We start from the raw sequence: 25,793 nt of genomic DNA, 5'->3' as shown, positions 1-25,793 counted from the left end.
CAAAAAGCTATTCCATACCTTCTTGCAGAAGTATAAGCCTCGTCAGTGTCCAGCTTGCAGAATAGGAAGCCAAAATCGGTGGGCGCTCTGCATGCAAAATCTTACAGTCTGCCTGCACTGAACAAGATATTTGTCTAACTAACTAACTAAAAAAAAAATTACTCCACTTAGGTTTGAGAAACAAGGAAGAACAAATAGTTGCTTTTCAAAACAGCACTTAAAACAGTATCTAACAACTTTGGTGAGGATTTAGAAATACAACCATATACTGTAATTTCTTTTTTTAAGTAATGTATAATGCTCTGGTAAGAACTATAAAACTACAGCATATCTTACAAAAACTGACAATATGTGGATTGACCAGAGCCTGAACTATTTGCTGAATGGCACCAAATTGCTTCAAAGGGTCAGCTTCACAACAAACACAAGGCCTGCATTGTTGTATATTTGTAATGTTCTGAGGCACTACATCTTCTGTTTGTGACAACACCACTGAGACCCAAGGACTGGAAAATAAATTTTAAATAAGGGGATGCAGAAAAAAACAAACATGTAATGTCAATGTATTTGCTTGTGGATACATATCAATGCAACTATTGTGTGACTCAGTTATTTGGAATGGGGGGAGTGGGGTCACATTTTTAAAATTAGTTATGTTCTAGATACCATAAATAATTTTGATGAATTTCAAAGGATTATGAAATCTCTAACTCAAACCGCATAATCTTCGACACTTTGCATCACATGATATAGACCTTACCAAAACAAGTTTCCTTTGATAATTTCTCGTAACAGAAGAATAAAGAGTTGTTTTCTGGATAACAGAAGCTGAAAATGTCATTTTAAAGCCTGAGATTTAGATATTCATCAGCCATTGCTAAGAGATATTCTAGAAGCCTATGAAAAGGAGGCTATACACAATACTTCAAATAAAACAGCTTCTCTTAAAGAAAAATACATTGAACAGCTTTCTCAACTATCAGACACACTTAGAAACTTTTAAACAAAAGGTTCTCTCTGATCTTGAAGATTTGGTAGCAGTCTCGTGCCTTAATACCCTGCCTTGAAGTGATGGCAGACAATGGCTATCTTTGCACAATCATACCTTGACTTAATAAGTCAAGATCTGAACTTGGTAAAGTTCTTTTTGGATTACAGATCCATTGATCTCTAGCTATACCCATGCTGGGTGGGGGATTCTGGGAGTTGTAGTTCAAAAGGGTAACATCCCCAAGCTTTGGGTGAGCTGTGTATAAGACTTTGGCTTGCGTGTACAACTTATTTTTTTAATGAAACAGAGAAATCTTCAATTAAACACAGTTTTCTGTTTCAATAAGCCAGATTTTTAAACTTAATTCCAAACATATCATTTAGGTTTTCTTCATAAAAGTTAAGTCGAAGTTCTTCAGGTTAGATGTAAAACAGAACTTCAGATTAATGTAAGTCAAGAATGAAGACTTATAATGACAAGATGGGTAGTGGGACAAAGGAAAACTCAACATTTGTTCCCAGTTTCATACACTAGGTTTATGGAGCAAAGAAATATGGTACAAACTAGACCTTTGAGCAGCTTCTCTTAAAGAGAATTCCATCCCATAAAATAATTTGGTATGCAAAGGTTTGCATTTCTTATTGGAGACCTCAAATTTTTATCAAAATTGGCAGAGTCAAATAAAACACAATGGTTGAAATCCTGTTGCTTAGTATAAGAAAAATCTTAACTTCCAGTCCATTCCTAACTAGGAAATAAAAAGTTCCCACTGTGATTCTTGCGGGTGGTGCACTGCCTTGGTGTACATACATGTACAGTACAGTACTCCTGAGAATTACGGCAGAAACTTTTTATTTGTCAATCAAGAATGAACTGAAAGTTATGATTTTCTTATGCTAAGCAACAGGATTTCAGCTCTTATTCCAACTTTAGAATGCCCTCCCTATAGAGATCCGCCTGGCTCCAACACTCTTGGTTTTTCGGTGCCAGGCAAAGACCTTTCTGTTTAGCCAGCATTTTAATTAAACAGTATTCCCTAGATGGCCACATGAGCAACAGGACTTATTAATTTTAATATTTTAAGAATTATTTTAATATATGACATTTTATATTGTCTTTTAAAATGTTTTTAATGTTTTTAAGTTTTAATGTTGTACGCCGCCCAGAAGCCACTGGTAATGGTGCGGCTAAAAATATTGTAAATAAATAAATAAATAAATAAATTTACATTGTACATGTCAGTGACAAACTCAGGAACAAACATGGGCCTGGGCCATATTTAAGTTTGATCAAATAGGCCAGGATCATAAATTAACAACAAATCCTGGTTTAAGGTTAGCTTGTGATCTGGTTTGCTTTGGCATATATTTAACCATAATAATGGCTTCCAATGCAGCAATAAGTGGGTTGTTAAGCTGTAACAGGAGGACCAGAGAAGCTACATGTCAACATACAATGTATTATCGACATAATAATTTAAGAAGCATCGTTTTGGTCAAAACTGATTAGCTCATCTAATCCAGCATTTTGTTAACACCATATCCGATGAGCTCCCTACAGTAAGTATACAAGCAGAACAGCACTATCTCACTGAAATGTATGCTCCCTAGCATCTAACAGACTGAAGTGCATTGCTTCCAATAGTGGAGAGAACATATGTTGGTTATGACTAACAGCCATTAATTTGTCCATTGTCCACTATTTAGTTATGCACTGTGTGAAGAAGCATTTCTGTTAACCTGTTCTGAATCTCTATCATAGCTTATTAAGCCAGACATGTAAACAACCTTCCTGTCATGATACCCTGTATTGTGAACACATCAAGCTTTTGAGCCACCAAAAATAAGTCTTCTTCAGACAGGTGTAAGAACTGTACATATACAGATGTGTCCAAAGTAAGTTTGGTGCAAATATTCTAAGCAATTAAATCTAGATCCTTTCTTCTTCCTTCCATTTACATTGTCGACAGTAAACTAACCTTTTAGCCATGAATGCTGAACATGGAGCAAGAAAAGGCATCAGAATCCCACCAGTGTTAACAAGAGTTGGACATGGTTCTTGGAGACAAACAGTTGGAGAGAGAAAATAGCACAGCTGTGTAAAGTGAACAGAAAGCAGCAGGACTCCCTTAAGGAAGAGAGAAACAGGAAACAGTTAGTAAAGAGAAGCTGAAAGGGTGAAAAATAAAAGTGCATGGGAAAAATCACTCTCTGAGGGGGGAAAGCAGGTTAGAGAGAAAGAACAGAGAAGGCAAGATTAAATCTGTACAGAAAAACATAGTAAAGAAAGCAAGAAGGTTCACAGCATATAAAATGTGTATGCCTGAACACAACTAAAAGATTTTTTTTAAGAAAAAACAGACTACTACTAGAATCAGATCAGGTTCACATAAATGTGAGTGTAACAACAGTGGCACAAAAGCTGCAAACAAATGATTGTGATCAAATCCCTGCATGACAATGTATCATTCTATAACAGACATAAATCATGCATGTCGATGATGTGAAATGGGATACAAATGTAAGGAAAAAAGGTTATCTAAAGGCAGAACCAAGGGAGGGGCTATCAAAGCAGCTCTTTGGGTCAGTCCTTCAAGAAGAGAAATCACCAGGGCTATATTTGACCATAGATCCTTTACCTTCCTATCCCAGCTACTATATGTACTCATAACATCTAATGAGGAATAGTCCACTGTAAACCATGGCAAAGATTCAAAAAAGCTGTTTAAGTTCACTCGAGGGGCTTGTGTGAGCATAATGGAATTTTTCACATTTTTTCTTTGAACAGCTGTGAAACCAAATCCCGTGTTGCAAACTACTTTTGGAAGTCCCCTCCATTTCCATGGTCATATGCTATGAAAAGGGTGGAGCAGAGATGCTATTTGAGAAAAACAAGTCTTGGATCTTAACAGCAGCTTACAAAGCTACTTTCACAGATCTTGGGACGATGGTTATTTAGCCTCGCTTCCACTCTGGGGCTCGTCTGCACCACCAGCTTCAGTAGATTTTTAAAGGGTCAAACTCCAAGCAACTTTAGGAATCTATTTTTCCTGGCACTCACAAAAGCATTAATAAGAAGTCTGTGATGACTGCTTTTGTTAAGCTATCTAATGGTGTAAAAAAGAAGTCCAAATTATGTGATAAACATGCAACAAGAGAAAGACGTTAGGTACGTTCCTAATCAAATCAATTCCCAAAATCATATTGTACTCATGAAACTCAATCTGTTAGACTATAAGTTTATTCACTGATTTTTATAATGGCAAAGGCTTAAAAGACATACCTACATTTTTAAAAAATCTGGTTAGCTCTGAATTTTACATACTTAAAAGATGCTTCATTTAAACCAACAGACCTACTACCCATCACTAATATATATTCTACTGACTTCATTGTGTCCACTCTAGGAGGACAGTTGCATGTCAGGATAAACAATGACTTCTATTAAAATCAGTTTGCTATATCAACAATGAATTCCACAACAAACAAACAGTGCCATTTTGTATCTGTTTTTCTTCTGCCCTTTTTGCCAGCTCCTGTTTCAGGACACGTGCTTTCAGAAATAAAACCAGGGATGATTCATGATTTGGAGTCTGGATATAATAACAAACCATGGCTTAGATAAGCTAGAGTTCATAAGACAACAACAAATCTACAGTTAGATCATGGTCTATGGCTGATTAACAAATTATGTCTTATTTAGCAAAGATAGGTTTACATAGCTGAATCAAACCATTTCAATAAACTCCAACATAGGTTGTTATGACCTGTAAATGTGGTCTAAAGCATGGCTAAGTTTGATTTATTTCCATCTGTATAATCTTTACGTATTAAAGCACGCTTTAATACAGTACGAGGCAAATTCAGTTTTTTTTTTTAAAAAAATAAGGAAATTCATTACTTACACAATAACTTTTCAGTCTGACAAAATCAACTTTCATGGAGATGAACTTTTCTGAATTTCTACTGAGGTTCTTAATATGTTCCACAAGATCAGCACAGAATTTGTAGCCACCTTTAAGTACACAGAGAACCACAATGTCATTGTATCCAATGTCTTGCATGATATCTTTGGCCAAACGTTCTATCCTAAAGTGAAAATTAAGCATAAATACATGATAAGACGTATTTTTCACTGCAAGCATATTTTTGCAGTGCAACAACAACAATAATATTACATGTAATAATATAAGGTTTATATAAGGTAATAAAAGGTTTGATTTTAAAAGAATACTAATCTCTAGCACACCCAAATGATATTTATACATGACTAAAATGTGATTGGATGTTCACAGCTCAATCCATATACCATCTAGATTTTGGTGTAACTGGTCACACATAAATCTCATTTTACATACAAATACCTAAGCTACATAGTTCAGCATACATTAGAAAAGTTCAGTTTCACACACTGGTGACAAGATTGCCACAAACTAGCCATGTATGACACAAAGATCTTAAACAGTAATCTAACCCCTTTTACTCATATTCCAGCTTTAGAAAGGTGGGGTGTGCAGCAATATTTTGGCAACTCTCTTAGATATTTTCAACTGAGTTTGGAAATACTGTATTTCAATTAACAATATTTTTTTTCATGTAAGAAGAATACAATGCCATTATTTTTACAAAGTAATGTAACAATCTGTAAGCTTCTTATAATTTGCAGGGCAAATGCAGTACAGTGGTGCCCAGCAAGACAGGCACTCCGTTTAACGACAAAGCCGCTTGACATCAATGTTTTTGCAATCGCAAAAGCGATCGCAAAATGATGTTCCCTATGGGGGAATTTCGCTTTGCGATGATCGGTTCCCTGCTTGGGGAACTGATTCTCGCAAAGCGATGATTTTTTAACAGCTGATTGGCAGTTTCAAAATGGCCACCGGGTAAACAAAATGGCCACCCGCTGTTTTCTGGGATGGATTCTTTGCTGCACAGGCAGCGAAAATGGCCGCGCTATGGAGGATCTTCACTGGACGGTGAGTTTCCAGCCCACAGGAATGCATTAACCGGGTTTTAATGTGTTTCTATGGGCTTTTTAAAATTGCTTTACGATGTTTTCATTCTACAGAGATTTCGCTGGAACGAATTAACGTCATAATGTGAGGCACCACTGTACCATGTTGTGATTGATGTCATTTGTTTTAGGGGAGTTCTGAACTTTTTTTAATTTTTAAGTATACTTTCATTAAAATTGTGCCTAGAGATGGGCACACACCGCTGCCTTGATGGTTCATGCCGGTTTGTTTATCAGCCAAACTGGTGTTCAGCACTTCAAAGCCCCTCATCCTCCAACAGAGGCTCACTTGGAGGCAGCAGCCTGGCTTCCCTGCCCCGCCTCCTCTGGACACTGCCTCTGAGGGGTACCTGCCAGAGGAGGCAGACCTCTGAAGTGCCCAACACCTGTTTGACCAATAAACAAACCAGCAACCGGCATGAAACGCCAAACCAGCAGTTTGTGTCCATCTCTAATTGTGGATATTATTGTAGTTAATCCCAAAGGGGGTTGTTAGTGGACGCTTAAAACCAAATTTTATCTGGCATACTTTTCCAAGCATTGTAGTCCATTATAGGTCTGTAGACTAGAATGTACAATGCCAGACAAAACATATTCATCTTTAAGCTGCCATGAGAGTCTTTCTTAACAGCAGTAACACTGAAAAGCAAAAACAAGCTACTTTTTAAAAAATAGCAGCAAACACCAACACATTCCTTTATAAAAATAATTTAGAAGTTATTTTTCCAGGGAAGAATGGTCATTAGGCAACATAATTTAAAATTTCTCTTTCAACATGAAGCTCACTGTTTTAGCCTGAAATTTCAAATATTCAAAATATGTTGATTATCCAGCAAGGAGGAGCAGCAGCCCAGGTAATCTCTGCTTTCATGTGAAGGAGGTATTGAGTGGTCTTTAAGATCTCTTCTCTCTGTGTGCCTCATTTTTAGCCAGTTCACTATTGTGAGCACTGCAAAGAGCATTCTGGGGCATTTTGTGTGACATTTCTACATTCACGTTCAGAGACCAAATATTTAAACTTTATTCGATGTGACAGCTCATACATTCTCTGCACTCAGCAATAATAAAGGTACACTTTGTTACAACCTCACTTGTTACCTTCCTTTAGTAATATTTAAATAAAATAAAATAAAATATGAAATAGATACATTGTCCTTTAGCCTGCATTTTATTTAAAGACAGTGAATGTAGTGCAGGGGCTGCAGCAGGGATGTGACCGTACAGCTCCCTAGACATTGTTGGACTGCAATTTCTATCAGCCCCAGCCTGGACAATCATGATGGCATAGATGAGAGCTGCCATCTAACAGCATCCAAAGGGCCAATTCCCTCCCATATTTTGGGTGAGCTGTTAGGATTCCACATGTTGGAAATGGTGTTTTAGGAATCTCATAACCTTTCTAAGTAGCTCATGAAATAGAGCTGTTGTAAGGACAGAAGAGCTGCATTATTTTATATCAATGAAGAATGAGACTGAAATTAAACAACAGTCACAAAAAGGCATTTATCTGTTGTTTTATTCCTTTGTATTTGGCCTTTCCTAAAAGGAACTCAAAGGTACGTACATGGTCCAACCCTCCACTCCCATATCTTATCCTTACGATAACTCTGAGATGGGTTAGGCTGGTTATATAGGCTAAGGAATTAATACAACAGAATTAATTCAGGAGGTGATATAGGTTGCAAAGATACTATTCAGCAAGTAGGCCTTTATTTCAGTGATGAATAGATTAATCCTTGCTGTTAATTCAATGAGTAATTCATGTACTAGAGCAGTGATCCTCAACCTTGGGCCTCCAGATGTTCTTGGACTACAGCTCCCAGAAGCCTTCACCACCACCTCTGCTGGTCAGGATTTCTGGGAGTTGAAGTCCAAGAACATCTGGAGGCCCTAGGTTGGTGACCACTGTACTAGAGAACTGAACATTTGGCTGTCATACATGTCACACTCACATAGTCTCACCTGTCAACAATGATGCCATGTGGTATGAGCACATAGTCGAGATCCCCACAGTAATGCTGTGGATAAGAAAACAAATCCAAACTATAGCCTGGCCAATCATCTGAAATCTGTAAAATAAATACAGCTTCATTAAAATAATTATCACATGCATCCAAGTCGATATACTAATGGCAACCCTTTCCAGGATTTTCTAGATGTCGAGTACACTGAAGTGGTTTGCCATTCCGTCTTTCTGGAGGTGCTCTGGAACTCTGCAGCTTACCCAAGGCCATATAGGTTGGCTCTTCTCCCAGAAGGCACAGTGGAGAAATAACCACTGTGGGAAATTCCCAACCTCCGGCTCTACAGTCAGGCAACCAACTCATGGAGCTATCTGGCCAGCCAAAGGTTCATTAGAACTGGTCACTAATAAATACTGAGTGCTAGCAAAATTACATGTTCTAAAGCTTCATTGGAACATATAATTTTGTGAGCACTCAATATTTCTTAATGATCTGTAATTTCAAAAAGGCAGCCATATTATTGTGTTGTAACAAAGGGGGAAAAAGCTCTATGGCACTTTAAGTACTAACATAAACTTGTGCCGAATTGTAGGGAACTAGCCCCCTAGTCTACGAGGGCAGAAATAATTGGCAATTGGGGGCACCTTAAAAGCTAACATATTTGATTTGTAAAATAAATTCATGGACTGTAGTTTGCATCTAAAGAAATGCCTGGAATGATTTCCCTTTGTTCCTATTTGATCAATAACTGATTAATAAACTGAGAGTCAAATGATTAGCAATCCAGTTCTTTGTACATTTGCACACAAGCATGTGCAGATGAACAGAGCAGTTTTCGCTTCTCCATAAAGATGTCAAGAACTGTAGATACATTTAGGGAACAGACAAACCTGTGCATTTTCAGTATAATTTAATTGGAAGTTCCTTGAATAAAAACTAGCATATTATAAGATTATTTAACTATATCTTAACATGCTTCTAAACACTCCGTGGTCAACTCCCTAATCTAAGTGACTGCAAACTGAAAAAAAAGCTTCTACATACCTGATGGTGGGCAGAGAGAGATAAACATATTCTATACTGTCAGTGGGTGATACCTTTATTAGAACACTAAAAAGTCAAGCAAACAGCTAGCTTTCAATGATAATTCATCTTCCTCAGGCTGTGCATCAAGATCTTGTGGATAGTTAAGAAAAATAATATATTAGAATCCCAAAGTTTCATGGCAGTTTTCTATGCCAGGCAAGGTTCTTAAAGTGAGTTCAGAGGCGGTCTGCAAATGGCCTGTGGGTGTTGGTTTCAAATTGTTTGCTTGGTTTCTTAAGTGGTCTAATAAATATGCCACCTGCTCTTGCATTTGTATTGTTTTTGGGGAACCAAACAACCTTTTCTGGTTTTTGCATGAAAAAGAAGACAAGAGTCCTGCACAGTGTTTAGAAGGAACGATACATTCATAAATAACATAGCTGCTTATAACCAGAAACATTTCCGGGCAACTACATTACATTAAGCAAGGTAGCAAATAGTTACAAAGTTACTTTTGTGGTGTAACTGGTATGGAATTGGTTCAAGTTTCATGCCATTCCTTTGTTACGCTAAAAAGCAAAGAAAATATGGTTGGATTCTAGAAAGAACCACAGAGTATCTCCCAATGTAACACAGCTATAGCTTTTCCAGATAAGACAAGGATAACCTGCCTGTCTAAAGTAATGAGCAACACAACAGTGTCTTTTAAAAAAATAATGTTCCAAGCTCTCTTCCTATATCTTTAATGGCTTTATATAGGAGAAAATGTGTGCACTTGTAGCTTCTATGAGAAACACCTATTGAATCTCCGTCTTCACATAGTTTAAAAACGGCACAGGATTCCATCCTTTTTTACACTAGGCCATCCTAGGGTGCTTTTCAGTGTTTGACATAGTACGGATAGTACCTAGTAAGGGAAATGAGACTTCAGCTACAAAACTGTAGCAGGCACAACTTACTCATTCTACAAGCAGAATTTGCTTGTAGACATGCTGTATTTCTATCTATTTGAGACACTCTATAAAAGCAACAACTCTCCAATGAGATGAAAATTATAGGAGAGTGCCCAGAGAAAAGCACTATGCAGTTATGCATGAGAAAACAGTCCCTAAGAGTGAATTTCTAGGGATTACAATCCCTCACGCAGGTGAGCGCACTCTGAAAAAAAAAGTCTCGTCAGTCTTTATGATGCCACAATACTTCGGTTTTCATTTTTGTTCTTCCTGCTGAAACAGACTAACATGGCCACATCTTTGAAAACAATAGGGCTATTTGAAAATAGAAAAAGAACCTCTCCTTCACCAGCTCCAGAGTTCTGAGAGCCCTTCGGTGAGAGATGTCCTCAGTAATTCCCCGTCCCTTAGAAAATGCAGTTTCTCAGGGTGGTCATCACACCCTGCTGTTGCTCTTCCTCCTCTTTACCGCTTGGTTGCTTCACAGTAAGAGACATCAGGCAGTGACTTCTAATCCTCCTTTCTCACCATCACCACCATGTGGACCAGAGCAATAGATGTATGAACAGGTTGCAATGGTGAAGAGGAGAAGGAGAAGGGGAGGGCCATCAGGAGACAGGGATCTAGTTGTCTGTGTGCTCCCAGAAGCATCTGGTGAGGCCACGGTGAGAGACAGGGAGCCGGACTAGATGGGCCCTTGGCCTGATCCAGCGGGGCTCTTCTTACATTGTTATGAAATACACAGAGCTGTTGCCAGAGGTTCTTGGTGAGGTGTGGGCCCTTGGGAGGTGCCTGATGGGGACTACCTTTATTGTTGGTCCCCCTTCCTCCTTGCAATATTATATATGCACCTGAAACATGTGGCTGTTTAATCTCCTATACAGATACATTCCAGGTCCAAACAACACTTAACAGGGTCCAAATCCTTTTGAAAAGCAAGAACAGGGATAAGCCAGTGTGGTCCTCAAGATCACAGAAATGTAAAAGTGGGTGATATCTTTTATTGGACCACTATAACATCATACAAATTGTTGCATAGCCGAGGATTGCACTGTAGATGGGACTATACAATCATGTAGCCCAGTTCTTGCCCATGCTTAATCCGAAGTAAGTCCCACAGAGTTTACTTCCAGGTAACGAGAATAATACCATTGCATAACACTGGTTCCAAGGGATGACGGCTCAGTCCTAGACATATCTAAGCAGAGGGGCAGCCCTAATGCCTGCAAAGAAAGTTCCTCCCAAGTTTTGACAAGGGATCGCAGCCCGCCTAACAACTCAATGAACTCAAATGTCCTTTTTGCTTCAAGAACGGGGTGAGGGAGCCAAGGGGGGGGGGGGTTTAACTGAACACAACGTGGCCGGGCAAGATGCCTCAGCTCCGGAAGGGGTGAGAAAGGGAGCCAGGCTTTTCGGCTCGTCCGGGTAACACCACCATCAGGGGCTGATGCTGAGTACGGCGGGGAACGCGGGTGGGTAGGTGGGTGAGGAGGGAGGAGGAGGATTTTTATTTAATTGATTTATTTATTTTTGCATTTACCACGACCCCTCGGCCGCTGCGTCCCGGCGTCTCGGCTGCGCTAGTCTTGCTGTTGAGCCCGGCCATCTTCTGCTGGGAGCGGGCCAGACACCCTTGAGGAGAGCAAAAGAAAGGAACGGCGGGTGGGTGGGGGACAAATTAAAAAAAACAAGCGAGGAAATTTGGAAGGAACGCGTGAAGAGCCAGCCTCGGCCTTCTTCGTCTTCTTCGTCTCCGTGGCGGGCAGGCTAAGGCGCAAAACGCGAGGCTCCGAGTGAAGGGGAGGAGGAAGGAACGGAGGGCGGTCCCTGGCCCGGGCCTTGAAGGGCGAAGGAGGGGCTCCGAGGGGGTGGAAGACGGCGCTCCGAGCGTCGAGGCGCTCCGAGGGCTGAGGCGCGCCGCCGCCGCGCGTCTGGGCTCCCGCGCTTGCTCTCCTCCTCCCGGACTCCCGCGGTCCCCTTGGAGTCGCTTAGGCTTGGCTTCTGCCTTCTTTCCCTTCGTCCAGCTCCCAGCGAGAGGCTTCCTTCCCCTCCGAGAAATCCCGGGAGCGGGAAATATTTGGCACGGCTTGAGCGACAGCAGCGAAAAAGCTCTCATTGGCGTCATTTGGGAAATTAGCCCCTTTAATTAGGAAAAAAAAAAAAAAACAACCTTGAAAGCATTTATTTATTTATTTATTTGATCTGATCTGATCTGATTTGATCTGATTTGTATCCCGTCCAAGCATTGATTGACTGATTGACTGATTGATTGATTGATTGATTTGTATCCCGTCCATCTGGTCTATGCGACCACTCTGAGCAGCGCTTTCCATGTACAGTATTTGTCCTTTCCTTTCAAGATCCCTAGGACGCCGTTTGGGTCGATAGATAAGAGAGATTGGACCGAAGGCCTCCTAGTAAGATGGGTTGCTGACGGAGAGAATTTGGACCAACCTAGGTCTTCTCAGGCCTAAGGGGATGTAACCTTAGGTGATGTAACCGCTACACCACACTGCCCTTCTTAGTTACTCAGGCTTCTGGATCTATTCAGAGGACCAGTTGGGCTCTAAGACTGCACAACCGTGGATGAAGCTGGTGTTGAAATCCGTGGGTTTCATAAATTACAAATGGGGGTGAACATTGGACTCTCTTGGTTCTGGAGATCACACCAGGGCTGTAATGTGTCATGGAGCAAACACAGAGATATTGTGGTATATAACCTTACCTTCGGCTAGAGAGCATTTCATCAGCTGTTTTGCTAGCCACTGAGGATGACTCTTGATGCAGGGATCTCACGTTCTCAAAAGCTGCTTTCTGTGATCCCACTTACTTGGGAATTAATCCTATGAAATCCCACAGAAGGACTAACGTCCGGTTTAATATGCTGTCAGGTAGGGTATGAAGGAGTCTTTTTTGCTTAATCCAGAGCTCAAACCTTCCTGGTCTGTACTATTCAAGCTGCAGGCTGGGGGGGGGGGGGTAATATATGCATGTAGACATAAACCTCCTGTATTGGGGGGGGGGGACCTGCTTTGACTTTAGCATGTGGTGAGAGTCATTGCCATCAATGAGAGAGCAAAACACCATCATTGCAGTCTTGATTAGCCTCTTGCCTTTTTTTCCCTTTTGTAAAACCAAAACCAAGGATATATCTTGTGGCACCTCTCTAAGTATTTCTAGAGGGCCACTGCCAGTCAAATAATAGATTTTTTCAATGGAGGTGCATTTTTGGCTGCCTGTAATAATAATCCTCATTAAAAGCTACATCATTTTATCTGATATGTACTGATTTATACCATATTCTACTGTGATGCAGCACAGGGACAAAGCTGTTCTTATTGTTGGTGGGTGGGCACCGCAGTCTGACCCAGCAGCAACTTTCTGTTTGGTGTTTAGATGTTTTTTGTAGTTCAGGGTTTGATCCAAAGTGATACCCAAATACTTTGGGATAGGACAGTGTTCCAAAATCTTGCTTTCCTAGCTGAGTTTCCTTTTTGATTCTCTGTACTTTAAATTAGTGGTTCCCAACCTTGGGCCTCCAGATGTTCTTGGACTTCAACTCCCAGAAATCCTGGCCATTAGAGGTAGTGGTGAAGGCTTCTGGGAGTTGCAGTCCAAGAACATCTGGAGGCCCAAGGTTGGGGACCACTGCTTTAAATGGAAGGTACAGACCTGTGTTTTTCAAGGGTTTCAATTTCAGCTGTTTGTTTTTTATAATATAAAGAAAGATCTAATGCAGAGGTTAGGTTGTGCTGCATGGCCTCAAAGGTTTTCCTCTGGACTGTCAAGACAAGATCACTAGCATAGATGAAATTTCTGGAGTATGGGAATGTTGGTTGATAATTTTTATAAATGTATTTGCGAAGGCCAAGAAGACCGAAAAACCCACAACAACCAATTTTTATAAATGTTTAAAAAAGGTCAATAGGATGGGTATGAGTCAACATATGTCACACAGCAATGCATATCAAATTGTCCTATAAAAATGACTTGGTGCTTGGCTTGGTTTTTTCTTCCTGCAGTAAAAGTGAAAATTCTAATAAAGTCTCAATTGCGTTTATTCACCTTTCTTCCTTTTCCTATTCTGGTTCTACAAGTCAGTTCAAAAATACTGCAGCCCCAAGAGCTGGCAATTCTTTTACATGCAAATATAGATACAGCAACATTCTTAGGATTCCTTAAGTGTATTTTGTCAAACTTCCTGGAGAGAACAAATTGAATAAGAATGTTTTCATTGTGTCTGCAGCTCAAATGGTTCTCATTATACTATTTTTCCCTTCTATAATCAGCACCATTGATGATCTTCATGAAAAAGTACACATCTGTTTCAAATGGAAAGAGATAGGTCTGCTCCATGTGTTGGTTTGATAGACGCTTCCATATGCATCAAGTAAAGAGCATTCTCCTCCACTGTGTACCTTGATGACTGGCTTCCCATATCCATATAACAAAAACAGGTCTAGTTGAACAGCCAGCTAAGAGTTGAAGGCACTTTCAACTTCAGAAAATTACTAGTCTACCTTTCATCTGAAAGTGATGCCCCCCACTTATGTTGGACTATAACTCCCATCATCCCCAAGCAGCAGGATCATTGGGAGATAGAAGCATGATTGATTTTAGATCAAATTCACAATGCAGGTAAAGAATACAGCACAGTTTACGTGTGCATTACTGTCTTATTGATAATGCCTGTTTGCCAGGAGTATAATCCCGGAGTATAAAATAGCTTTTCTTAGGGCACTCCCTACCCAACAAAATACTTCTAATTCATAGAGGTACTTTGGTGACCAAAAGGACCATCTTACAATATTGGAAGTTCTATATTGTCCCCATGATGAAACTTGAGCTTAGAGCAAGATTGGTATGGTGGTCTAATTGCCTAAAATCCAACTACTGTACAAACATCTTCACATGTACTGTATATAGCAATATTCTCTTTATCTCTTTTGAATAGTAATTCCACGGGCTTCAAGTGTCCTCCTGCAATACTTCCCATTTAACCCATCTGTGTCTCATTAAAAAAAACACCCTCCTATATCCCACTTTGTGGTTTCTTGTTCTCATCACTTTCATTGGGGTGGGCTAAGGACTTCCTAGGCAGGATCATATAATAAGGCAAAAAAAAATATATTATGTTCTGGATATATTTTATCTCATTAGCATAGGTCATGAAACAGGACATCTAGAAACGAGGATAAAGTAAGCACTCTATTGTTGGCAAAGTCAGACAGCCACTGCAGGCAGCAAATTGTAAGTTATTCTTTTTATTAATATTGCATTTCAAGTGATACTGTGATTTTTTTTAAACGTTATGTAAATTGACAGTGTTTGGGTGCAATGTGCCTACATGGGGGAGGGAAAGTTTGCTGTTTTGCCACATGTGGCCAAATGCCAGCCTTGGCTATACATCACAATTCTATGCATGTTACTCAAACATAACTTCCACTTAGTTTACAACCTTAGACTGCAGTCCTATACACAATTATCTGGTACCGGGTCCAACCAAACTTCATGAACAAACGTCCATTCAATGTGAGACAGTCTAAAACAGACTCAAAAAGTCTTATGCTTTCTTAGATTTATCCAGAAATTGTATGTCAATCCACATCTAAAAGAAACAGAGTGGAAATTATGAGAAATGCCACAAATTTTTAAAAATAATTTTAAATTAAAATTTAAAAACTACAAGATATACCAAGATATAAGTTTTACTTTGGATAACACCACATTTTTGTGGTTGTATATTCTTGATTTTATGTGAAATATGAGTAATTGTGCAAAATACGAACGATAGAGCTCAGAAAAGTTACTTGGACTACAACTTCCAGAATCTCTCACTGGTTGTGCTTTCTGTGAATCCTGGAATTGCACTCAAAAAGACCAACTTTTCCAAGTTCTGAGTGTACATCATTCCTGTGTTAATTTTATTATGTATTTACTGCCTTCCATTTTTAATTATTTGCAGGAAGCTATATCTCTTTCCTAGCTACCATGTACATTTTGTACAGAGAAACTAAGAGAAATAATATAAAAAATAAATAATAACATGCTATCAAGTCAATTCTAACTTATGGTGACACTCTCCAGGGTTTTCTAGATACAGAGTACTCAGAAGTGATTTATCATTTCCCTCTTCTGGGGTTTCCTTGGGACTGTGTAGCTTGCCCAAAGCTAAACAGGCTGGCTCTTCTTCCAGGAGTTAAAATGGGTAATCAACCCAGCCTTTGGTTCTTCAGCCAGATACCTAACTCACTGAGCTATGTACAAAAACAAAACCCAACCTATAAACAGAGAAAACTTTGAGCTTTTAGGTATGTTCTAACACTGTTTAAGTATCTGCTACTCTGTAGCCACACTCTCCTTATTTACAAAATTATTTGAATTATTACCATATATGACATTAAATGTTTGAAAGACAACTGAAACCTTTAGATGTCTTTATAATATACAGCTAATTGAACAATCAGGAGAAAAATAATTTTTATTTATTACAAAATATAGGCAAGACTATCTATAAAACTTTTAAAATGTAAAATAAAGTAAGGTCCTAAGATACTTGCTAAAATAGAAATACTTTCCCTAAATTTTTATATATAGATGTTTCCTGTTTCTCTACTGAAAACAAACTTTGTTCCCATCCATTTTTCCCCTAATGAGGTCGTCATTTGTTTGCAATATAAATCACTTTGTGTTTCTCAATTGTCTGAATGTCATGTTCAAAATGTTTCATCTGTGTCTCCAGCCTTTCTTTGTGAAGCTTCTTTGGTATCGTATCAATTTCTACTGAAAGGCTTTGGAAGGCCTGATGCAACTCTTCCCAGTTCTTCTTCAGGTCCTATTTTAAGTACAGGAAAACAAGAATTAGTAGGCAGCCTCATTATACCCAAAACCCATGACATCTACAATCCTTCACCTGGACCCTAAACCAAAGTGTATAATCCTTAACTGAAAGTATGCTCCACTGAACTCAATTAATTTTAAGTTAACATGTAAATAACCTTTGAACTGCAAAACTGGAAGGGACCCTATGGATCATCAAGTCCAGCCTGTCAAGGAGGCAGTGTGGGGAATTGAACTCCCAACCTCTGGCTCCACAGCCAGATATGTAAACCACTAAGCTATCCAACAGGCCTGCATTTGAATAGCACAATCTCTCATACATTTTTCTTAGAGTAAAAGCCATTAAACAAATTGTCATATATTTCAGAGTACACATGCATAGGATTTCAGTGTCTATGCAATGGGCAGCATTTCCCAGGCTCTAACATAAGATAAACTTAGATACAGAAGGCTGCATCTAGAGTGGACCAAAAATGTCTGAAATGCACCCACTTTTTATTATGTTCTGTAGCATGCTGTTTCTGCAAGGAATGCAATGGAGGATGAAATTACGAGGAATGTAACTTTCAAAATGGCCTTTAACACTCTTCACTGTTCCAGACTTCTGTCACATCCAATGACTTGCTTAGTCCTACATATAAACTATTCTAGAGCTCCATCTAGTGAAAAACTACTTATCTGAATTATAAAGCTTTTAATAAATCCTTTCTACTTTGCCTGCAGAGATGTCCAATTTATCTTTTATTCCTGGGACAATAGCTATTGAAGCCAACACAATACCTCAAGAAGATTTTCCCTCTCTTCATCAGACAGCCTTTTCATGGCTTTTTGTCTGAGAGTCTCCTTGACGTAAGCATCATATTCTTCTTGAGCTCTCCTTGCTTCTTCGTTTCGCTTTGTTACATATTTAGGAGTGAGACCATAATCCTACAAGAGGAATGTGCCTTACAAATATCAATCAAACAAAGAAAAGATCTATGTGCGATATAAATGTTTAATGAAATCTTTAATGAAAAAACAACTTTGATCTGTCTCTAATTACTTCTAAATTTAAAAACAGAATTCATTATCTGAGTGTAGATCATTATGTAGTGCCTTTTACATAAAAAGGGGGAGGTAAGCTGACATCAGGGAAGGATCTAAAGGGGCAAACCGCCATGCCTGGGGAACATCCTTCCCCCTGTGAATATTCTCAGTTGCCATAGAATGTTGATTAAATATGGGGAAAGAGATGGGGGACAGAAAGAAGACCCAGGAACATTCCAGACTGGAACAATTTGTTGCAAATTCCACTACTATGAACACTGTTCCCACCATACCACAATATTTAAGGAATGGCCGATGTTCCCCGATGTGCTGGGGAACATGTGGCCCACAGGGGCCTATATGTGGCACCTCAGAATCCCTAAGGGCTCTGAGCCTTCTCAGCACCTTCATACCCCCTCCAAATTTAAAATAATAAGAAAGTTCAGAAAGAACCCTTGTGAACTTCTAGGAGGTATAAGGGTCAATTTTGTCATCTTTTGAACTCCCTGCAGCTCTCATGCACTCCCACCAATTTTTTTTTAAATTACACTATAGGCTGCAACTTGGCTTTTTCCATTAAAAATATTTTTTGTGTGTGAAAAAACAAATCCCAACATATTTTGAGGTGGGGGCATGGGGCCAGGCACAACCCTCCAAACCCGTGAAACTCTCTAGACATTTTGAGGCCCATCCATTGCCTAAATGAATATTGCATGAAAATACTGTGATTTACTTTATGATTATTTTATTTATGTAATCTTTAGGCATACGGGAAGCCTAATTAAAATCTGTGCAAGGCTGACAGAAGACTGAGGGTCAAATGAAACATTATACTATTAGTATATATAGATGCTGTCCACTCTCATGTGGTGGGGACAACAAAATATGGGCCTTTCGTCCCCCTTGGAATCTTGTATTTATCATGCTTTGTTGTGCAACTGGTTACTGAAAGGTAAACACAAGCTTAACACAAAAATAGTCTTACCAATTAGTGCATTTTTGCTAAAAAGCATTCTGGAAGGATTCATAGTAAAGATGTTTAGAAACAGGAACTAGTAATTTAAAAGTTTCCTGAGTTGGATTTCATATATTCAAGTCAGCTATGCTTTAAGTCCAATTAATTTAGATGGAAAGTCCTATTGATTTCAATATAGGTGCAAGTAACACACAGCACAATCCTATGCAAGCTCACCTGGAGGAAAAATTCCATTGATTTCAATGAGACTTACCACCTATTGAATGCTTCTGAGTACACATGTACATGATTTCACTATTGCTGGGTATATAAATATACCAGTATATTCATCAGCTCATATTCAGAGCACATTACCATAGTCTCTCGAGACTGAAGGATGCCTACAAGAGTCATTAGTGCCATCCTTGTTAAGCCATTCATGAACATACCTTTTTCTTGAGATATCTTGGAACAAGTCCTGAAGTTTCTAGGAGAAATTTATCCCCTTGTCGCCGGTCAACACAAGCTTGCTGAGGTTTCTTAGCTACTCCCATGATCACGTTAGCTGCATTTGTGCTTATGAAATTCCTGGTACACTGAACTCCCATAACTGGATGATCTGTTACTTTAGGAACTGTTGTTTCTACCATTTTTTTCCTTTCTTTATCTTTTTTCCCTGTTTTTTAAAGTAAAACAGTACAGAAAGTATTACAGGTTTTCCAATGTTTGAAATTCAGACAAATCAAAATAAAACTGCTCTTCAACCGATGACGCAAGCTCTAACACAAGGACTTTGTGTATCTCCTAGCTTCACTTTTGGCCCTTTACTCCTCCCTGCTTGTTCATCTTCCAGCCTTAGATACTTTGTCTCCTTATGACACTGTGCATCATAAAGAGGACTGTTATTCTCAGTGGTAGATGTAATGCATGACACACAAGATAGATCAGTGGTCCCCAACCTTGGGCCTCCAGATGTTCTTGGACTGCAACTCCCAGAAGCTTTCACCACCACCTCTGCTGGCCAGGATTTCTGGGAGTTGAAGTCTAAGAACATCTGGAGGCCCAAGGTTGGGGACCACTGAGATAGACGACATGTCTGGGCTTTCTGATTAAAGCTGATCCTACTACAGTCTGCCCTGTAAATAAATCAGATATGGCTGCTGTGGATAGTTCAATGAATCAGAATTTGGGAGTTCGATTCCCCAAGGTGCTCCCATGGCAAGAATCAGCCCTGTGTAGCCTTGGGCAAACTGCACAGTCCCAGACCATGCCCCAGAAGAAGAGTTTGGTAAACCACTTCTAAGTATGCTATACTTAGAAAATGCTGGAAAGGGTCACCATGCGCCAGAACTTATTTGATGGCATGTAATAATTATTAGCTGTGGCACTGCCCAAGATATGAACAACAAAAATTTCAGGATGTCATAGTTTGGAAGATAATCTAAGCAGTGTAAAGGCCACCTGCCTCAAAGGCTAAAATAAACAAAATTTTAAAAATGAAATATTTATGATGCAGCGAGCTGTTTCATAATTTTGAAGAAATGACTCAATATCATAAGCACCTGGAGTAAGCAGTACGGTGGTGCCTTGACTTACGAACTTAATCTGTATTGGAACGGTGGTCGTAAGTCAAAACATTCATAAGTCAAAGAAGCATTTCCCATAGGAATGCACTGAAAACCAATTAATCCATTCTGGCTGGTTTTTGTCCTTTTGTCAAGGCATGGTTCATAAGTCAAAGCATTAGTTCTCATAGGAACTAATGCAAAGCCGGTTAATCCATACTCTACCACTAGGGGCAGAATTGTTTCTTTTTTCTTCTTTTGACTAAGATGAACTTAGGTCAAAAAAAGTGCAGGAAAGGTTTTTTTCATTCATAAGTCAAAGCACCGTAACTCAAAGCAATATTTAGCATCCAGAGCTTTTCATAACTTAAAACATTCGTAGGTCAGGGCATTTGTAAGTTAAGGCACCACTGTACTGAGAACATTTATGCTGGATAAATAGGCATGGACTTGTCATACTTCTCAAATCCACAGGGGGCACTCTTGTGACAATGAAATTCCACTATTGGTATAACCAATCTTTTCATCATTATATACATTTGGAAGTGCCTCCAAATATTGTTAGCAGAAAACATACTTTTTGGTAACTTTGGTTCCTTTGAATGCTTCAGAAGGAAATCTTTTGGAGAAGGCACCTCAACCTTTGCTGGTCCAATGGTTTTCCACTGCGCTTTACTTTGCTGTAATGCACGTTTCACATATGGTCTAAACGATGACACATATCTTTAGGAAAGAGAAAAAAAGACAAAGAATAATTAGTGTAAGAGGAGGTGACTTTTTCCCACAGGTTACTGTATTCCAAATATCTATATTATATCAAATTAAAATAATAACTTTCAGTTATGAGTATCAATTCAAACTTGTATTCGAAAACAACATCACTGTGTCTTTTTACTCTGCACACCTATCTAGAGCCTAATCAGCAGAGGAATAAAAGTAGCCAGAAAGAATATACGTATTGCTGTTCAACAATTTGTTATCTGTGATTAAGCAGTTTCTTTTTTTCCCCACCAATTTATACTGAATTTATTTTACATAAGAAGAGCCTTGCTGGATCAGGCTAAGGGCCCATCTAGTCTAGCTTCTGTATCTCGCAGTGGCCCCACCAGATGCCTCTGGGAGCACATGAGACAACTAGATACCTGTCTCCTGATATCCCTCCCCTGCATCTGCCATTTGTGGTGAATTTCTTCTTCAGCTCACAATAACTTTATGCAATCCTACTTAGAGGGCTAAGAAAGGTGTAGCATTTATGAGACAGTTAAATTAAATTTCAGTATTGATTTGCCATTCATTGAAAATGAAGTTTCTGCTTCTCTTATGTGATTGTGCTATTAGTGGTTCAGCAAAAAATGTCCCAGCCGTATCAACATCCCTGCAAGTGTTGCATCTAAGTGCACTTCGTAACTTATAGCTCAGTGACTCCCTGATTGTATACCAGCCACATTACTGTATCTGTGAGAAAATATGAAACGTACCTTGAAAAATTAAGATGACATCAACTTGAAATCATACATTAAGAAACCCAAACCCATAAACTGTATTGAAACATACAAGATAGTAAAATGTCCTTATTTTTTTTTTTTTAAACATGTATTTTGACATTACCTTTTGGTAAGACTCTCTTTGGTGGTATCTATGATAAAAACTTTGTTCTTTTGCTAACCAGCTTAGTGGTTGAACATATGCTTTGGCCACAGACTATTGATGGACAACAGATCCGCCTCAATATAAGGTAGCTTCTTATGTTTTATTGGCAACAGATGATTAAACACCATTCAGCAGCACCTAGTTTTCTCTTGAACACTGGCTACTCCCAGCTGCCCTCTCTACCTATTTAACTATCTATTTACAGTGGTGCCTCAACTTACGAACTTAATTAGTTCCAAAACTCCAGTCATAACTCGAAATGGTTGTAAGTCGAAGCACCATTTCCCATTAAAATGCATTGAAATGCAATTAATTCATTCCGGCCAAAGGGAAAAAAATCACACACAAAGAATATCACTGCAAGACCCATCGGAAACATGATTAATCCCTTCTGGCTGAAGGGGGTGGGAGAAAAGCAATCAAGAGTGCAAAAAAGACCCACTGCAAATGCAAAGAAAACAAAGCAAAAAGCTATCAAGAGTACAAGAAAGACCCATTGCAAATGCAAAGAAAACAAAGCAAAAAGCAATCAAGCGTGCAAGAAAGACCCATTGCAAATGCAAAGAAAACAAAGCAAAAAGCAAACAACCCCCCAATACTCATCAGAAATGGGAAAAAAACAAAAAAGCAAACAAACCCCCCCAAGACCCACTGGAAATGGGGAAAAAAACCAAAAAGCACCAGAGACTGGTGAAACGTTAGGAAAAACCACCTTCAGAACATGGCCAAGAAGCCCGAAAAACCCACAACAATCAACCCCCCCCAAGACCCATTGGAAATGGGGGGAAAAACTCCAAATGGGTGAAACCCCCCAAAAGCAACCAACACCCCCAAGACCCACTGGAAATGGGGAAAAAAACCAAAAAGCAACCAAACCCCCAAGACCCACTGGAAATGGGGGAAAAACCCAAAAAACAAACAAACCACCGAAGACTCATCACAGCATAGAAACATAACCCCCCAGCCCAAAACCACGCTGCAAAACCCACCCAGAACCATTTTTAAAAAGCAGAAAGCAGCACCTTACCTTACCAGGCAGTCTGAAGCCTCCTTCGATCACGCTCACTCTAACCATTGGGGTGAATGAGCTACAAAGAAGCAGCCTCTTCACCACCAACAGTTAGCAATTTGAATTTCCCGCCTTTCCCCCCCTGCCTTTTTCTGTTCATAACTGGAAGCTCCGACCGCAAGTCAAAGCAAAATTTTGCGGCCGGGGCTGGTCGTAACTCGAAATGGTCATAAGCCGGGACGTTCGTAAGTCGAGGCACCACTGTATTTATCTCTTGGGCAACTGGTCTGCAGTGGTGGAAGAAACAGCTGTTGTCACCTATAAGGGGACAAGTCAGTAGAGATGCTTCAGTTCCTTCTGTTGGTGGCAACTGATCATCTGGCCACCGGAATGACCCATTAAGCAGTGACAGCAGCTAGAAGACATCACCTCCCCTCTGGGAGGGCAAAGAAGATGGGTAGGGAAAGCAAAAGATTTTGCAAGTACTTTCACTAACAGCAAAAGCTTGTATGAAGTTCAGAGCTTTCCCAAGCCTGGATATTGCCCTTCCAAGCACAATGAGGGTCAGGTCACATACGTTACGGTGAAAGGTTATTTCCTTCTCTTACACAATTGGTCCTCCTGCCAACACAGATCTTTCAGCAGTACTGTGCCTGAGACATCAGACACACATACACAAAAACTCTTATCTCCCAAATGACCAAATACAACACAAAAGCAAATTAATTTCCCAAATGCAGACTGAAGAAAGTTTATGTTAGAATAAACAGAGAATCTTCTCATCTTAATGATGCACTCCTTTTACATCTGGAATGAACAACTCACCTATTGAGGTTCTGACAGAACGATCTAGGAGGAGGAGAACACTTTAAATATCATTGAATTTAAAATTAAAATATGGTTTCACAGAGCAACAATATATAGTTTTCAAAGTTGTTTTTGAGCTTGAGTTTCCATTTAGCGCCACTTATATGAAGAAAGTGTGCACAGATTACAGTCTTTTTCTTTATTTTGTTCCATTGATGAACACAAAACACTAATTGCCAAAGAGCACTAAAATACTGTACATTTAAATGTTACTGTAAAACAAAAACAAATCCGTGACTGAAGTGTTTGGCAAATTAACTACAGTATTTGGTATGTTCTGTGAGGCAAAGACTTGGAAATGCTGAGTTAATTAAAATCACTGGCAACCCACTTGCATCAAAAGCTACTACGTAAGATGATAAACTCATTTCCTTTTAATTAAGAAATTATTGCTAATACGTTTGGAAGAAAATGACTAACACATATAAAGCTTGACCAGCAAGTGGACAGCTTTGTCAGAAAGGTTCCCAAGAGACAAGTTCTTACCCCCTTACCTAGGTGGTTTCATAGGCTTGTCCACAATTCGTGGTAGAAGATTGTAAATGCTCTCCTCCATGCACAGTGCTGTCATCTTCACACTGATACGGTCTGCAGATAATTTAGTTTAGATTGTTCAGGCTACGAGGTGGAATCTAGTCCCATTTTCTCCCTCATACAGGCAACATTCCATTTCCATTCTCCATGTGTGTGAATGCAGGTCCTGTCTGCTTTCCCTTCATTTAACTTCTCCCACACTTTTTCTTTTCCCCTTCTCATGCACCTTGTCCCACTCTCTGCCCTAAAGTCACTTATTGTTGCTCCCAGCTTCTTCTGTGGATCCATACAGTTGAACTTTACCAAGTAATAACTTATCAAGTAATCACCACAATTTTTTACTCTATGAACCTGTAAGTGCTTATAACCACCAGATAAGATGATAATCTGTATTGGCCTGTTAAGCAATGCAGAAAATAGAGCTGCTGGATACGCTCAATGGTTTAGGCATCAGAGGTTGGGAGTTTGATTCCCCACTGTGCCTCTTTTGACAGGGGTGGACTCGATGATCCATAGGGTCCCTTCTAGCTCTGCAGTTCTAAGGTATTATTTGCAAACACTTGCATCCGGCTGGGGTTGTCTATGTAAAACACCCATGCACACTAAAGGGGCTCCACATTGGCTTGGTTGTCTTTTGCATCTTGGTAAATGGCCAGGGACCCATTGGCACACATCAGGCACAAATATGCACATAAGGTGTGGATATTATCCAAAACTGTGGGGATCATAACTCTTGTGACAAAATCACACACTTTCTGTGCAGGTCCAAAGTGCTATCTCAAAGTAAAAAAAAGACTCCCTTTGCATCCGGGCAAAGGGAAGAATCCCTCTTTGATCGGATACATTTGCAGAACCGCTCTCTGCCAAAACGGGACACCACCAGGCAACCAACCTCACAGGGCTGTCGGGAAGATAAAATGGTTGACAAAGAGAATAAAGAAAAAAAAGGGTCTTGAGCTTTCCACGGAAGGTGGGGAATCAACACCACAATAAATCCACAGGAGCAGTGTGTTCATTCTCCCTACTGCTGGGCACAAGGCAATTCAGACCACCTGCTTGCTTCGCAACTACACGGTAGGAAACTACCCTTCCCCAAGAGGGCTGCTTCCTTCTCAATTCCGTTCCCTTTTTCTCTCCCTTCCCCTTCGCCGCCTCACCTTCCCCGTCCCTCGCCTCGTTCCTCCTGGCAGCCCCTTTCCGCGCTCATTCGAACCCAGACTAAGGCTTACAATAAGCGAAACTATCTGCCCACTGTTTGGTTGCCTTTGGATACAATTGCTTAGTAACGTGTGGGTGGGTGGAACGCAGGAAGACCTTTGCCGTTCCATTTCCGGAACGCTACCAAACAATGAACAGAGGAAGGTGGGGGGGGGGAAGAAGAGGAAGAAATGGCGCGCAGG

The 25,793-nt window shown here is 39.8% G+C and overlaps 2 protein-coding genes across 3 annotated transcripts in view; both read right to left on the bottom strand.

Annotated features, from left to right (window-relative positions):
- PRTFDC1 (phosphoribosyl transferase domain containing 1) overlaps window positions 1–11,950 on the bottom strand; it is a 51,927-nt gene extending 39,977 nt beyond the window's left edge. The window contains exons 1-3 of the mRNA XM_020801542.3: window positions 11,488–11,950; window positions 7,967–8,073; window positions 4,896–5,079 (exon numbers count right to left, since the gene is read on the bottom strand). Coding sequence (XP_020657201.1) covers window positions 4,896–5,079; window positions 7,967–8,073; window positions 11,488–11,553 — 357 coding nt within the window. The 5' untranslated portion in view covers window positions 11,554–11,950. The remainder of the gene's footprint in view (window positions 1–4,895; window positions 5,080–7,966; window positions 8,074–11,487) is intronic.
- Window positions 11,951–15,195: 3,245 nt separating this feature from the next.
- Window positions 15,196–25,746, bottom strand: ENKUR (enkurin, TRPC channel interacting protein). Of its 2 annotated transcripts, XM_020801524.3 has the most exons (6): window positions 25,551–25,730; window positions 24,354–24,447; window positions 20,911–21,056; window positions 19,218–19,444; window positions 17,568–17,714; window positions 15,196–16,782 (listed from the first exon to the last, which is right to left on the bottom strand). In XM_020801524.3, the coding sequence occupies exons 2-6, from the start codon at window positions 24,428–24,430 to the stop codon at window positions 16,609–16,611; spliced, it is 771 nt and encodes a 256-aa protein (XP_020657183.3). In that variant the 5' UTR covers window positions 24,431–24,447; window positions 25,551–25,730; the 3' UTR covers window positions 15,196–16,608. The 2 variants fall into 2 exon arrangements, with proteins under 2 accessions (XP_020657183.3, XP_020657190.3); XM_020801531.3 differs by lacking the exon at window positions 24,354–24,447 and having other exon boundaries at window positions 25,551–25,746.
- Window positions 25,747–25,793: the final 47 nt, after the last annotated feature.

Source organism: Pogona vitticeps, chromosome 6, assembly GCF_051106095.1.
Source record: "Pogona vitticeps strain Pit_001003342236 chromosome 6, PviZW2.1, whole genome shotgun sequence".
Taxonomy (NCBI): domain Eukaryota; kingdom Metazoa; phylum Chordata; class Lepidosauria; order Squamata; family Agamidae; genus Pogona; species Pogona vitticeps.
Note: the sequence above shows the minus strand (reverse complement) of the source record. Positions and strands in the feature narration are given on the sequence as shown.